The 16,862-nt window shown below is 38.8% G+C and overlaps 1 protein-coding gene across 1 annotated transcript in view; it reads left to right on the top strand.

Annotated features, from left to right (window-relative positions):
- The window catches only part of CCDC146 (coiled-coil domain containing 146), a 77,591-nt gene that overhangs the window by 2,972 nt on the left and 57,757 nt on the right, over positions 1-16,862 (top strand). The window contains exon 2 of the mRNA XM_088134945.1: positions 10,154-10,379. Coding sequence (XP_087991071.1) covers positions 10,170-10,379 — 210 coding nt within the window. The 5' untranslated portion in view covers positions 10,154-10,169. The remainder of the gene's footprint in view (positions 1-10,153; positions 10,380-16,862) is intronic.

The following is a 16,862-nucleotide window of genomic DNA, read 5'->3' as shown; positions in this document are numbered from 1 at the left end:
AAACCACATATCCCTTCTGCAAAGATGAGAGGCCCATTAAGATGATCCACTTCCAAAGACTTAAGGAACCTACGGATACTCTGGGGGATTTTACAGAGGCTAGAGCCAATGGTCTTCTTGAAGCTATGGAATGATGAGATAGGATGGACTATGGATTTCCTAATGACTTATTGACTGCTATATGAAGGTTGATCTCCTTCCTAGTTTTCGGGAGAGCTCCTGGCAATGCAACAGGCTGGGGGCAAATAGAATGCAGGTGATGTAACAACTCTTACCATGAGGCCAGTGGGACATGCCTGAGAGCACATAATCATAAATTTAAAAAAAAAGACCTGTGTGCCAGTGAAGGCTTCTAAGGAAGATTATTTTGTAGCCTCTACTGCATCTTCAAGGAGCCATCCATATAGCTTTTCAGAACGCTTAGATGGAATTTTTTACTCCCATATTATGGCCATTGGAAGCCTGCTATGACAAATGTGCAAGATACCTTGAGGATAAAATTATTTGTCTTCATCCCAGGTTTTACCTTGCTTCTCACACAATATCTTGGTAAAGCACACCATTTTGTCCAATTAAGTAGGGTTGCCTCCAATATTTGAGGCCTAAAAATATGGAGAAGATACTTGATAACCTGTTCTCTTTATCTTTGTTCATCTTGGCTTATTCAGGTTAAATAAGGAAGGATGACTGAGTAAATGCAGAAAATGGTGAATGCATTTTTGTTTGTTGGATAGGAGCCATCAGGCTTAAAATAGGCAGTGGTGCCTCGCTCCTGAAAAATCCTTCCTGAATCCAGAAGTTAATGATAAAACTGCAAAGTTGCAAATGCCTCCCTTTTAATGCAAAGTTGGCAATGCCTGGGTAGTTACAAATATTAGATAGATAGATAGATAGATAGATAGATAGATAGATAGATAGATAGATATAATTTCATTGAAAATTTTAAACACAGTAAGACTAATACAAATTAAAATAGAGTGAAAAAGAAAAGAGAAAAAGGAAAAAATGAGAGAAAAAACTAAAGGTGCAAAAAGAAAAAGAGTTGCAGAAAAATAGAAAAGAAAGAAAAAAGATATAAAGAAGTCGCTTCCAATTTTCTTTAGAGCAGTTATAAGTACAGCTATAAATTGACCTCTCTAAAGTTATAGTAGTTGCAAATATTCTTGAATGAGACTGATTATTTTGATCCATTTCAGTTTAGATTCAGTCTGGACTGGGAACTGAATCAACCTGAGTTTGCCATGTTGGATGATCTCCTGCAGGAAAGAGACAAACGTAGTGAACCCTGTGGATCCTGCTGGATCTCTCAACAGCTTTTGATAATATTGTAAATCTCCAAAGGAAGCGGGTGGAAGGCACATTTCTACAATGGTTCTAGGGATCCTTGGCTGATCTGTTAGTATGAGAGAATTCCAAGGCTGTTGGTTAATCTAGGAAGTCAGAAAGACCTCCCATACAAGGCAAACTACTTGTAACTCTGCCAAGAAAACTGCATAGATGCAGTCACTTTCAGCCACCCTCTACTTGAGGGCATTTTTCAGAGTGCCTGCCCATCAAAATCTAGAGAGCCCTGGCCTTCTTGGCTTTCTGGAAGGCCATGAAGACCTGGGTTTTCCCCCAGGTGTTGCAACGGCTGTGCTGATCGATGAGCTTGAAATAATTACAGTTTGTGTGACTAAGTCCATTCTACAGTGCTTTGGTTAGAGTTTTATTATCAGTTTAACTTGTTTTGTTGTTGTTAGCCTGCCAGAATTAATACGTTAGATGGGCAGCCATATAAATTTTCTAAACAAATAAATAAATACCTTTGTAATTGCAAAAAAAGGAGTTAATCTTAGTTATTCTCCTTGCTTTGCATAACAGTTGCAATCCTATATAGGTGTGTGTGTGGCCCACTTATCCTAGTGGGATTTCTGAGAAAGCATGAAAGTTCTTACAATGTGCATCTCTGTATTTGAACTATTGTCTTATAAGCTGTAGTTTTCTTGGAAGCCTGTTTATTTGCTATCAGGAAACTTAAGTCTTTCCAGTTCTTAATGAAAAAAAAAACAACAGCCAGATAAGATGGGTCTTTCATAAACCTGTAGGCTGCCTTTAAGGAGGCATTGGTGCACCCCCTCCTCAAGAAACCCTCCCTGGACCCTACTGTACTGGACAATTTTCATCCAGTCTCCCACCTTCCCTTTTTGGAGAAGGTGGTTGAGAAAGTGGTGGCATCACAGGTCCTAAGGGTTCTGGAAAAAACGGATTATTTGGGCCCTTTTCAGTCAGGTTTCAGGCCCAGTTATGGAACAGAAACGGCATTGGTCACGCTTATGGATGGTCTCTGGGGGGAGCGGGATGATGGAAGTGTGACCATCCTTGCTCTCCTTGATCTCTCAGTGGCTTTTGATACTGTCGACCACAGTATCCTTTTGGGACGGCTCAGGGAATTTGGGGTGGGCAGCACGGTTCTGTGCTGATTTACCTCCTTTCTCCAGGCCCGATCCCAATTGGTGGTGATAGGGAGTGAGAGGTCCCATCACCAGCTCCTCCTTTGTGGGGTGCCGCAGGGTTCGGTTCTCTCTCCTCTCCTTTTCAACATTTACATGAAACCACTGGGCAAGATCATCCGTCATCATGGGATAAGGTATCATCAATATGCAGATGATACTCAATTATACATCTCCATCCCAGGTGAGGTAAATGATGCCGTGACCGCCCTTTCGCGGTGCCTGGAGGCTGTAAGGGTCTGGATGGGGAACAACAGGCTTCAGCTGAACTCTGGTAAGATGGAGTGACTATGGGTTAATGGCTTCTCTGTATCCCGGACTTTGTCATCTTTGATGCTGGATGGGGTAGCACTGCCCAGACAGACACAGTGCGTAATCTGGGGGTCCTCCTAGACTCACGGCTCCTGCTCAAAGAGCAGGTGGCAGCTGTGGCAAGGAGGGCCTTTGCACAACTTCGGGTTATGCATCAGTTATGCCCTTTCCTGGATCGGGATGCCCTTCAAACAGTCACTCATGCCCTTGTTATCTCCCAGATAGACTACTGCAATGCGGTCTACATGGGGCTACTCTTGAAGAGTATCCAGAAGCTACAGCTGGTCCAGAATGCAGCTGCGCGGGCTATTTTTGGAGCCCCAAGAGGAGCCCATGTAACACCGTTGTTCCACGAGCTGCATTGGGTACCAGTTTGCTTCCGGGTCCAATTCAAGGTGTTGGTTATCACCTTTAAAGCCCTACATGGCATGGGACCAGGTTACCTAAGGGATCGCCTCTCCCCTATGTCTTCAACCCATCCCACCGGTTCACACAGAGAGGGCATGCTTCGGACCCTCTCAGTAGAAGAACTCCGTCTAGTGGGGTCCAGGAGGCGGGCCTTCTCTGCGGTAGCCCCCGCTGTTTGGAATATTCTGCCCCTGGAGGTGAGATTGGCCCCCTCACTCCTGGCCTTCCAGAGGGCTTTGAAGACCTGGTTTTGGCACTTGGCCTGGGGTGGGGAGGAAATACATCAAGCGTGGGGATGGCTAGCCCCATAGAGGCTTGCCGTCTTCAGCCCAGAACCATCATCTTCTTGGACTTTTTCCTTCTTTTTGGTAATGTTTTGTATACATTTCTTATGTTTTATGTATTTATATATATTTATGGTTTTAATGCTTTGTGTGAGCTGCCCAGAGTCCCCCATTGGGGGGAGATGGACGGAGAGAAATTTAATAAATAAATAAATAATACATATGAGTAGGACAGAAATAGCATATTTATTGGAAAATCTTGGAAGAGTAATGTAGAAGGCTATCAACAAGAGAAGGCTCTAGCCTCTATTTCCCAAAATAATTTCTCTAGAAGCTGGTAGCTACTGCACTGAATGGGAACAAAGCCATATGTTCTTCACAAACTGGGATTTTCTTATATTTTCTCAAATGGATAGTTGTTGTTCTTACCCAATTCTTTGGAAGCATGCTTTAACATTACTTAGGAACTATAAAAAGCTGAATTCCAGGACTGTAAAGTTTAGGCTCCAGCTTTCCTTCCCTTTCCAGCGTAACCTGGAGGCAAGTTTCTAATTCATCTTTAAGTTCCTGGAAGGGGGGAGAGCAGCTTTATTTAATTATACAATGTTTGGAAATTAACATTCTTTTGCTATTAGTTGAAGAGTGATGGAGCATTAAATATTTATTGGAATCTTCCTGTGTTCTTCCTGTATTTGACATGATTTAATATAAAATTTTATAGAGCTTTCTGAAAATAAGTCAGGTTCAACTTGCACACATACAGTGTGGAGAACAATAAAATGGTATAAGTGTTTGCTATTAATAGTTCGGAAAAAATGTTCTTCTCCACCTGCTTTTTACTGAGTTTCTAAACATAAATTTTGAAAATATGCATGTGTTTCATAAAGTTCAACAGTTGACACTATTTTCTTTTCCAGTATTCTCTATAATATTTTATTTGGTCATTGTGTTGGAATCTGACTTGTTTTTGATATGCAATGCTATCAAATCAGTGTGTGCCACTTGAATGCAGTATGGATATGTTTTAGTTTTAATCTAAATCAAGAAACTAATTTCAGAACAACACTGTTTAGGGGAGACACTCTTCTTGTAAAACCTCTGCTCACACACAACGTAGCGTGATTATGTTCTAATAAAGCCAAATCTGTTCCATTCTGCTCATTCTGTATTCCATTTCAAAACTTCACCCATACCTAGCTGAAATGTATGCAATTGTTGCTTATAAAATCTAATTTTAAACGTTTACATCACCTTATTCTAAGGAACCAGCCGTGCCCTGCTGGTGCTTATTCACTAATTTCATAAGACTGCAGTCGTAGAGTGTGTTTGTAAATAAGGCTAAACAATAATGTGGTTTGCTGTGCAATGGGCATACACAACTACTGAGGTTTATAAATCATGATTTATGGATTAGTGTATTATGTGACACCCCCCCACAATGCGATTTAATCAGCTGGGGTTAAGTAAGACATGGTATGTGAACTATTCTTTGGAACAGCTAACTACAAAAAATCAGACTAGTCCCCATCCTGTGCATTTCAAGAGAACCGCTGAAACCTAGTTTTTAAAGAAAGCCCTGATAGAGAATGTAGTATATTAGAGCTCCCCTTCTTTGTTTTTTCTGTCTATATAGCCATAATAAAGATAATAGCTTTTTTCTCAGTGACCTTAGTTTCTCAGCAATTTTGGTTATTGTTATTCCTTACTGAAGTTTGCTATTATAACTTTTTTTAAAAAATTGTTTTTAGATGCCTTTGAATCAGTTCTGACTCCTGGTGACTGCTTGGACAAGCTCTGCAGTTTTCCTAGCAACATTCTCAGAATTAGTTTGCCCTTGATTTCTTCCTAGGGCTGAGAGAGAGTGAAGGGTCTCCCAGTTTTTAGCTGTACATGAAACTGGCTCTTATTATTTACTGTAATAAGGGGGTGTAAATTGATTAGAGTTCTGCTGGATTGAGGTCGCATACACGTGCCAATAAATAAATTGCTGTGGTATTTTCAGAAAAAGTTCAAAGAGAAAGACAAAAGTGTGTGCTACCATTAAAACAGAAAAGTTCCCATGTAGATTTTTATTAAAAGGAAATTTATGGTTTTAGTGAGCAATAATCCAGAAAGGATTTTAGTGGGGCTATAAGGGTGTGAGGATCCGTTCTCCCTTTACTCCAGGGCAAAGCAACTTACATTTTAACAAATGATGTTTATTTTTGAAAATAGTGCAGACTTCCATTTCTAAATCATTATAGTCTACTCTTGAAGTGAGACTAGAAAAACCATTACAGAGCTTTTAAGACATTTTTTTTTTAAATTTCTCTTTGAACATCTGCAACTCACCTTTAAGCGCTAGTCAGTTTGGATCCTGTTACATGAAGAAGTGTCATTCATGCCAAAGTGCCTTGCTGTGAGATCAGGATTGGAGGCTTAACTGTGAGCTTTCCTGCAAAATCAGACATGCGGTTGTGACTTTCACATATTTATCTTGGCATATAACTGAACGAAGATTCCACTGGGACTGTTTTGTATGTCAGGCTGTCCAATTTTAACTGTTTGCTTTGATTATATCACTGGTTTTATTGCTCTTATGGAATTATTATGGTATTATATTATGTGGTTTTCTGTTTTCTAGTATGCTGCCTTGGGAAGATGTTACCCTTTAAGATAGCTCAGAAATTTTTAAAATAAATACTACTGGATATTTTTGCCTGCCATAGAAGAACAGCTGGATATAAATATGCATACAATCATTTTATAGAGTGCTGTAAACTGCACTTAACCTCATAGTGCCAAATACAATTACAGTTACATTTTAGAGTTATTTCCTTCATGGCCACTAGAATATTTATCTGCTTATTTATTTGCTTACTTACTTAATTTTTATAGCACTGGACTCCACAATGTTAATTTCAGTTCCATTCTTATAAATATCACTAATTCATATACAATTCTTGCCTGATTTTTGCTTCTTTGATTTGGCTCTGAACAATATGGGGCTTGACATGGGGCTGTAGGAGTAAGTCTAGAAGAACCCCCATCCAGACTCACTGGAGAAGACAGAGTGCCAAATGGTTTCTGTACAAATAGTAGCTCAGTCTTGTTGGGATTCAACTTTAGTCTGTATCTTCCTATCCAGATCCTGCAGGCACTGGGTCAGGACTTTCACAATATCACCACCCCAACCCAGGGTGGAGATGTATGCCTGTATATAATCAACATATGTATCTCCAAATATCTGGTTGATGTATTTCCGGGTATGCCATTTCCCCTCTTTAACTATGGCAGTGCATGTAGAGGCCAGTTCCAGCTTTTCTAGAGTTCACTGGAAGCCAATGAAAACTTGCAGTAAGAACAAAAATTTAGACTGGGCATTGACCGTTGCAGAATATAAAAACAAATGAATATGTTGTTGTGTCCAGTGATGGTCTTCTTGAGTGGCATATGAGTTCACCTCTTAGTCTACTTGGCCATGGAGAAGGCAAGCAGAGGCCTATGCTAGATACGGTACAGGTGGGTTCAGTCCTTCTGCAGTTATCCAGGTATATTTCAGCCCATTGCTGCCTGTGTCATCTGATTTATTTATTTATTTAATATCTATAGCCGCCCATGTCAACCAAGTAACTCTGGGTGGCAAACAATTCTAAAATAATTAAAACAATTAAAAACATATATATATACAGCAGCTGAGAAAATTATCATAATTATCAGTATAGCCAAGAGACAGGGCCCTTAACACATTTGGGGCCCTGAGCCCGAGCACACAACCAGGTCTTTAAAACCTTACAAAAGGCCAACAGGGTCAGGGCCATCCTAATCTCTGAAGGGAGGATGTTCCAAAGGGCAGGGGCTATAGCAGAGAAGGCATGTCTTCTGGTCCCTGCCAGCTGACATTCCTTGGCTGATGGGACCTGCAGCGTGCCCAACCTGCTGGACTGAATTGGATGGGTAGAAAGTATTGGGAAAAGATGGTCCCTCAGGTAACCCGCAGGGCTTTAAAGGTGACAACCAGCACCTTGAATTGCACCCAGAAACACACTGGCAACCAATGCAGCTGACACAGTAGTGGTGTTATATGTCATATATCTGACACCATTTACTACCCATGCAGCTGTATTCTATACCACTTGAAGCTTCCAAATGCTTTTCAAGGGCAGCCCCATGTAGAGCGTGTTGCAGTAGTCCAAGCAAGAGGTTATGAGGGTGAGGGTGACTGAGCAAGGATGGATGCAACTGGCGCACCACCCGGAGGTGTGCAAAGGCCCTCCTAGCCACGGCTGCCACCTACTCTTCAAGCAGGAGCTGTGAGTCCAGGAGGACCTCCAGATTGCGTACCAGGCCTGTCTGGGCAGTGCTACCCCATCCAGAATTAAAGGTGGAAAAGCCTTGTATCTAGAAGCTCCAAGTACCCAGAGCTGTTGCTTGGGTTGAGTCGAAGCCCACTGTGCCCCATCTAGACCCCTACAGCACTCAGGCACTGGGACAGGACATCCATGGCATTACTCAGAGGGCCTGCGGTGGAGATATAAAGCTGGGTATCATCAGCATATTGATGACACCTCATCCCAAACTGACTGATCACCTCACCCAGTGGCCTTGTGCAGACATTAAACAGGAGAGGCAAGAGAACCGAGCCCTGAGGCACCCCACAAAGTAGGGCTGAGGGCTGGATCTCTTTCCCCTGCATCAACACCGAGTGGAACTGAGCCCAAAGGAAAGAGGAGAACCAGCACAACACAGTGCTGCCCACCCCCAACTCCCAAAGTCAGTCCAGAAGGATACCATGATTGATAGTATGGAAAGCTGTTGAGAGGTCAAGAAGAGCAAGGATAGATGCACTACCCCATCCCGCTCCTGCCAGAGGTCATCCAAGAGCGTGATCAATGCCATCTCAGTCCCAAACCCTGGCTTGAACCCTGACTGAAAGGGGTCCAGATAATCTGCTTCGTCCAGGGTCTTCTGAAGCTGCCATGTGACCACTCTCTCCACAACCTTCCCTAAAAAGGGAAGGTTAGAAACTGGACAAAAACTGTCCAGGTTGGTTGGGTCTAGTGATGGCCCCTTGAGGAACCACCTGCTCTCTCGAGGAATTAACCACTGCCCAGACCCAATCATGTGTCACCTCCCATGCAGCTTTAACAAGCCAGGAGGTACACAGATCTAATACACAAGTGGCTGAACTAGTAGCTGCAAGGGCCCTGTCCATTTCCTCAGGTTCAACGGGCTCAAACTCCCCCCAGATAACCGTACAAGACTTAGCCCCCGTAACAGATTCTGCCTTAAGGCTGGAGTTCAATGTAGAGTGAATACGAATGACTTTATCCACTAGATGTACAGCATATTCCTCACAGTGACCCTATAGGTGAGTCTCAGAATGAGGCTGTGGTATAAAAATGTGGTATCTGTGGTATGAAAATCACAGGTTGGCCATCAAAGTTGAGCAGGCAACCTAAAATTTACACTTGCTTTAGAGAGATCTCAGATGGCATTTGTAATGTGGGAGGAATAAATATTTTGGCTGAAGACTTTTCCAAAGGCGTTAAAACTGTCAATAATTCAACTGATATGCTGTTTGTATTACTTAGTAACTATCTTTTACTTCCAGTACTCTTCTCATTTACCATTTGTCAATAACCTTTATGCAGCTTGCAGTATTACATAATGCTTTGATTTCTGTAGGAGGCATGCTTTCCTTTTTGTTTAGGGTTTTTTTTGTAATTCCTAAGAAAATGCAGCTGCTGTAAGTCTCTCTGAAAAGCAAAATTCCCTTGATGAAAATCCAAACAATACTAGAGGCCAGCTTATCCTTGTAGCCTTGAAAGATTTTGCTGACCCATAGACATGGCGTCCCTCACAAAAGAAAAATATAGCTGTAGTGTATCCTCTAATATTAAGTTAATATGATATACTCTGCAAATAAATTAGAGGTGTAGCAATTCAATTTAAATATATTTGGAAAAGTTGCAAACTCATACTTGATTTCACTTCAAACTATTCAGACCTTCATAGCCCCTCTGATTTTGATCTTCTTGACTAGACAGTTGAGCTCTGAACCTCAGTAAGCAGCTTATGTACAATTTTCGACATACAGGAAGTTGTAAATGTACAAAACTTTATCTTGACACCCTTGACAACTGGAAAGTATCTGTTGATTTTTGAGATAGTATCAATTCTGTTAATTGTGGTGCAGTTTCTAAAGTCAGTATCTAGCTCTAGAAACTGTGAAAAGTAGATAAGTTTTTGTGAGCCTTTCAAAACACTTACATATCTATTGAAATATGTTGATAAAAGTCTAGGTCGTGTACCTTCAGTATTTCAATATAAAAATTCTCTTGTTTTGATTAATTTTGCCAGCATGACAATTAAGGCATCTCATTAAAAAAAAAACTTAAAAAACAGCCATTCAGAATCTGTGTACACAGATCAACCATTTTTGTCCCTATCACAATCTTCTCTCTCTCTCTCTCTTCTCCCTCTTATTCATATGCTCAGTCTCATTTCTAGTTTATTTTGATCTTGGTTCTTCATTTCTAATTTATTTTGGATAAGGTGTCAACTATTTAATAAACCCTTTTTGTTGCTGAAAAACTTTCTGAGAAGGTATCCATTTCTAATTTATTTTGGACAAAGTGTCAACAGTTTAATTTTGGGATTGTTGATATTTTGCAGAATTTCAGAAAGGAAAATGAATGACACTGAAGAGGAAAACAATTCTACTTCCATTGAGTCTGAAGTTGACTCTGATGCCGATACTGAAGTGGACGGTGAAGCAGAATCTGGATCAGAACCAGAGAAACCAGAAGATCCTGTTTATGCCATGGCTCCAACAGTCAACACCCAAGATGAAAGTGCCATTGATGTCGACTCATGTCCCGCATTTTTGTGTCTCAATGAGGTAGTGTTTCCTTAAATTCATTTTAGCAGCAGAACAGAGCTGACTGTAAATATAGTATTTTTTTTTCTTTTTTAACATTGCTGGAATTATTTCAGTATAACTGAAGTATGAAAATATAGAATTGTAAGGGACTACATAGTCCAATTCCCTCTTAACAATATTAAAAATACTGTGCCTAGAATGGGAATATTGTTAACCAGAAGTTTCATAATTTTGTCTCTGAGGAAACAGACGAATTTAAAAATAAATCTACATTCCAGCAAATATTGTTGTTCTCAACAGGTTTATGGGAAATTAAAAATGAAACAACAATTTAAGTATCCATTGTGAAACTGACATTGATTTATCACAGCTTCAGCCAAGAAGGAGATACAGGAAATTAACTTATCCAAGAACATGCAAATGGAAGTGAAACTGATTAGAAAATGGCTCCATTATCCAAGCATGCTATCTTGTAATACTGATGCCACACTCTTGATGTGACTAAAACTTTCCTGTTCATGTTGTCTATTATTTCACTTTCACAAATTTTTAAAATATTTCTTAAACTTTCTTTCTAGATTTTCCTTTATTAAGAGCTAGTAGACTCAAGCATAGAATGTCTCTAAATGTGAAAATAGAATATTTTTTCTGATTGGATATAATTGATATCTGTGTTGATCTGTTCCGAGGAGAAGCTGATGATATGTTTGGAATGGGAAAGTGGAAAACAGTCAAATGAACTTTTCCTCAGTGCTGTTCCATATTGTAAATAGCACTGGCCTCTAGTAAGTTCTAATTCCTAGTTGCCAGTGACAGCCTTTCCCTCAAGGTAGAGAAGAAAACTTTCTGACAATTACCAGTAATGTTTGAAAAAAGGACAACTTTGTTGTATATGGGAGGTTATAGAATTAGACTTTCATAAAAAGATTTCAATAGATATGTCAGTGTTTTGAAAGACTCATGAAAAAGTTTGCAGGGAAAGCAGTTCTCTCTTATGATGCAGAACATTCTGATAAGAGAGCTTCCAAAAGTCCAAAGGCCTTCCTGGGCGTAGAGGAATAATGCCTTTTTTCTTCTGCCTCTGCCTTCAGAGTAGAAGTTATAGTCTATTAAATAGCCACTGGCATACCCTCATCTAGACCACTGGATTGTTCTTTACATTTGTAAATTGTAGAAAGGCTTGTTCTGATTTTTATAGCTATGTTCTTTATGAGCTTTTTATTGGTTGAAACACAATGATGTCAGAGTGATCTGTTCTTTAACTTACATTATATCTTTATAAATTTGAGAAACTATTTTGCTGTTCAGACATACCAAAAGCCTGCAGAAGAAAATAAAAAATACCTACCACCGTCTAGGGGGAATTTGGCAGGGACTGATTGAGAGTGGTAGAAAAATGCCACCTGCAGGTCACTCCTGTTTGAAATCCAAACAATTTTAATGCTTAAAAGCCAAAGCTATATTTATATAGCACTGGCCTATATAAATCAAAATAGATAAACAAACAGACAAGTAACTAATCTAATAAAGTATGGATGCAAAAGTAGAGTTTGTATATAAATATCCACAATTTAATGCTAGGATGAAAGTCAGAAGGTTTGTATTTGTAATTGGGTGTGCATCTAAGACATATCTAGTGGGAAATTTCAGTCTTGCCAACATTCTTGAGACTTGTATTAAATTCACATTTTCAAATCAGATACACCCCTAGCTGACCTTGGTTGATCTTGAAAAAGTTAAGCAGGGTCAGAGAACATCAGAAAATCTCATCAGGAAGTCACCAGGGATCAGCCCAACTTTACTATTGAAATGCAGTTTATGTTGTTTGTATCAAATACTGTATCGCCATTATTGATAACTGGTAATATTATGTTTCTAAAAAGATTGAATAGTTCAGCATAAACAGTAAAATCTTCTTTGAGTCATGCTCAACTCCTGATAACTTTTCATAGACACAGCCATGTAGATTTCTTGGCAACCATACAGAAATACTTTTGCCATTGCCTACAAATGGGGTATTTCTCCCATCCAAGTACTAATGAGTCCTGATCCTGCTTAGTCAAGGCTGTTTAGGTTGCTGACTTAAGGTTACTGAAACTTACAGTGCTAATCTTTGGAGATGCCAAGAAAGAATCTGCAAAATATTCAATCACACACTTTAATGGTCAAAAGTACCTTATCCTGAAATGCATTGTTGGGGATACATAGCAACAATATATATCTTGTATTGGATTTGGTTCTAATAGGTAACAGCAAAATGGTAGAAAAACATGAACTCTGCATTTCAGCAGCAATAGCAAATATCTGAAATGCCGATAATGGTATATTAGTCCACTTATGATTAGATAAATTATGGTGTCTTTATGGTGGCATATTTGTTACCAACACCTAACATTCTCAGACAGTTCCTGGGAGTATCTTGACAAGATCCATAGTTGCTCTTTGCCCCATGCCCTCTTTAAGAAACATTCTCACCCACTCAGCAGCCACCCCTCTCTTTTTCACAGTACTCTGATGCTTACTGATGTCTCCTCAATTTCTAGAATGCTATCTCAGGAAATGACTATTGTTAGGAACAGGGGTGTCTACAAGGGTAGTAAAAAAAAAACTAAGATGGCAACTGTGACTGTGCAGTTGAAGACCTACCCCTTTTTTTATATGGGTCATGTGTGCAACACAGGTCTAAAGGAGACAGGGCTTCAAACATGCAATTGTGGCAACCATCTTGTCTTTTTTTAACCTTTTTTAGTCCCAGACTTGGAATCAGTGACACCACTAAGATAACCCACTCAGATCTGCCATTGAAGCCCACCAAAGAGTTGAAACCCCTTATGGACCTTTTGCGTAAAACAGAAAAAAATGAACTTATGATCTATGATTTTGACAATTAGATAGGATAGATTATAGAAAGAAGAGAGTCATAATGTAACTTTAGAGAGAGAGGTAAATCTATACTTGCACTTATAACTGCTGTAAAGAAGATTGGAAGTCACTTCTTTATATGCCTTTTCTTTTCTATTTTTCTTCTACTTTTTTTCTTTTCTTTTTTCTTTTTATACTTTGCTTTCTTTTATTTCTTCCTTTTTTCCTTCTGACTCTATTTTAATTTGTATTAATTTTTTACTCTTGTTTTTAAAACTTTCAATAAAATTATATTTAAAAAAAAAAAGAAACCCACCAAAGAGCTGAGTACCAACAACTGTTCAATTCTGGAGTGAAACCTTCAGGACAGTTAGAGCATTCTTTTCATTTTTCATAGACTCTTCTAATGGATAACTACATGGGTCCTACTAATTACCATTGTAGCTGGGAGAGAAGAAAGCAAGACTGTGAGAGACTTGTATACAATTTAAAATCCTTGACCTGACAAGAGTTTACCTCTCTAATCCAGTAAAAATATAAACAGATTTAATCTGCTTCTTGTATTATGTCGAGTTGTTTTACATGTTTTGGCTTAGATAGCCATTAGAGATATGTCTCACATCCCAGGAATTTTTGCAAATGTGCAAAACTCTTACTTTCCATACATTAGTTCTGTTCAGAGTTTTGCAAAACTATCTCTTCACTAATTTTGTTAGCTGGTTCTCATATATAATGAAAGGTCTTTTCAGATCCAACTCAGTTGTACATAGGCATCTTTAAGTGCTTATCTTATTGAGGAATTCATGCTTCATTTACAATTTGAATGATAGGCAAATAGAAGCAACTTTTATGCTCTCTTTTCAGTTAATGCACTGTTGTGGTAGATATAATTCAACATAACATATACATCAAGAAGAAAGATATAAATTCAAAATTTTGTGTCAGAACCAATATTTTTTAAATTTTAAATAAAAGGAGAATCCTATTGAGTTAGCAGTTTATGTTGTGGTAGAAATAGTTGTTCAGTAAGATTTCCTGCTAGTATTTAATATTTTTCCCCAGAATGCATAATGCATTTGTATTCAACCCCTGACTTTTCACACAAGAAAATACAGTAACAGATTTATATGTATTCACTTACACAAAGTGCTTTATTTTTGTATTACAATGTAGCATTATTTAGGGAATTGCTAGAAACTTTAAAAATTGGCCAAAGGAACAAGTTAGAACTACTTAGTTCTTTTCAGAACACTATTTCCAAGATGACATCAGTCAGGCTAAACCTTTCCATGTAACTGTAACACATTATAAGTGGTCTTTTTCATGAATGTTGTTACTTAGATGGAATACAATGGTCCGGTCAATGATGATTCGGTAAAGCTAGTGATTTTTATTTATTAAGATTAAATCAGGAGCCTAAAACATTCAACTAAACACAATTTTCACTGAAACCAGCTACTACTGCACTGACTTTTCAAATACTAACAGAACTTAGGTTTCAGTGAAGAAGAGAGGCAGAACTTTGATCTCCAAATTGCATAACAATGGAAGAAGTTGTGGTACTGATAATTGGGATATAACAAGTGATTTCTAATAAATGTTTGTGATTTAACTGTATTTCTTACATCACTCATCATAGCAAGGCAAGCACTAATGAGGTGAAGAAAAGTATTTTCCATGCAACCCGGTATCATGTTTTGATTTGTGTTGGGTATACATATGGCACAATGTTTTCACAATATGACCACTACTATGAAAAAGTTACATAGATTCTGTATAACAGCCACTTATTCATTGTTTTGTAAAATGACTGACAATGTAGAACTTTCCCTAAAATGATATTGGTGAGATCTTCATAATAAAAGATTGTGTAGCTGTAGAGTCCATTTAAATGTCATTTAGCAGTTATGCTGTGTAAAGCTAGATTTCTAAAAGTGTGAAAATCAGATTTTGGGGAAAGAGAGGGATCAACATCTGGTAAAACATCTTTTTTTTTTTTTTTAATGTCCTTCATAGATTATTTTGTGGTTCAACTCTGTGTCACTGTTTTAGGTCTCAACCCATTTTTTCTCTAGGATAACTGGTTTTGCCCAGTTTTCAACCAAACTCTTTTTCATAATGCTTGTGGCTACTAGTTGGCTTCTGGGTGCAGTTCAAGGTGGTGGTTGTCACCTTTAAGCCCTTTATGGTTCAGGGCTTGGATATCTGTGAGATTGCCTTCTCCCAATAACATCTGCCCACAGGGTAAGATCTAATAGGGCAGGCTCTCTTTGTGCCCACTCACGCAACAGGTGCCATCTTCGGGGGCTGCAGAAGTAGGCCTTCTGTATTGCTGCCCCCCTTCCTGTGGAATAGCATTTCCCTGAACATTCAAATGGCTCTTTCACTTTTGGCCTTTAGGAAGTCGATTAAGACCCAGCTATTCGAACATGACCTGGGGTCTAAATAAAGGTGTGCTTTTTTCCCTTCAAGCAACTGAAAGTTGTTGATTTGTTTTATTCTAGGTCTTATTATATATAGGTAATGTAATGGAACTATACACATAGTTCTGATTATAGTGGCCTATAAACCGGATGGATAGATGGATGGATGGATGGATGGATGGATGGATGGATGGATGATAGTTGCTCATATGTGAATTAGGTTCTTAGCAGCTTTCACTGACTGCTGGAGGATTGGCCTTCTAATATGGAAAGGTGCTTGCATCTAAGAGTTCTGTGAATGAAAGGAGATACCAGGGATATCTGCAGTGTTTGTTCAGAAAAGTCAAGATGGCAGCCACAGTGCTGCAGTTGAAGTTCTGCCTGTTTTTTATGTGTGTTCCATTGCACAAAAGCAAACAAACAAACAAATAGGCACAGCTTCAGTCACACTACTGTGGTCTTCATCTTGACTTTTTTTTATCAGACCACATGGACAACCCTGGGAGATACATATATTTCTCTCCTCACTGATATACCCACATGTTGATACTGATGCACCTCTTTTGTTACTTCTGTTTATTTTAAATATTTGTATTCCAGCCTTCAGAACAAGAGTGTTCACCAAGCAAAGTTTACTCCATATATTATGACTTTGATTCTGTCAATGGTTGCCACTTGTACAAAGATGATATAGAATAATGCTTTCCCTTTCCAAAAGATGCAACTTGGGTCAGGACCTCATGATTGTTTTTAGAAGTTAATTTTAATGTAACTTTTTTTTTTTTTGTGGCATAGACACGCTGGAATGACAAAGGTAATTTTGCAAGAACTTGTTTTCCTAACTGCTATATGGCTGTCAGCAGTGGAGTCATTAATGCAAAATATGTAGCTGTGTTCCGTTTGTCCACATTTTTTCCATGTGTCTAAGTACAATTGCATGGCAGAGATCCAGCTTAGGAAGAACTGATAACAATAAAATTATAACTTAACACTCAAACTGCAAAGTAAAATTACAGTTCAATATATTAGGTTCCTTACTACAGTAGTGAGAACGGCAGCTTTTTCTCTGTAATGTATTCTTTCCTTGCAATGTTGAATGGGCATCTGGAGGGAAAGCTTGCTCGTTAAAGGCATAGAATATCATATAACCAGAATTCCCCAACTGGTGCTTCCAGGTCTGTAGGACTACCTGTGTCATAATTTCCATCTAGCAAGA

This window comes from Python bivittatus, unplaced genomic scaffold, assembly GCF_059951505.1.
Source record: "Python bivittatus isolate LINGU-HERP-01145 unplaced genomic scaffold, Pbiv_v1 ctg000120_np1212, whole genome shotgun sequence".
Taxonomy (NCBI): Eukaryota; Metazoa; Chordata; class Lepidosauria; order Squamata; family Pythonidae; genus Python; species Python bivittatus.
The sequence above is the reverse complement of the archived record's forward strand: the minus strand, read 5'-3'. Positions and strand labels throughout refer to the sequence as shown.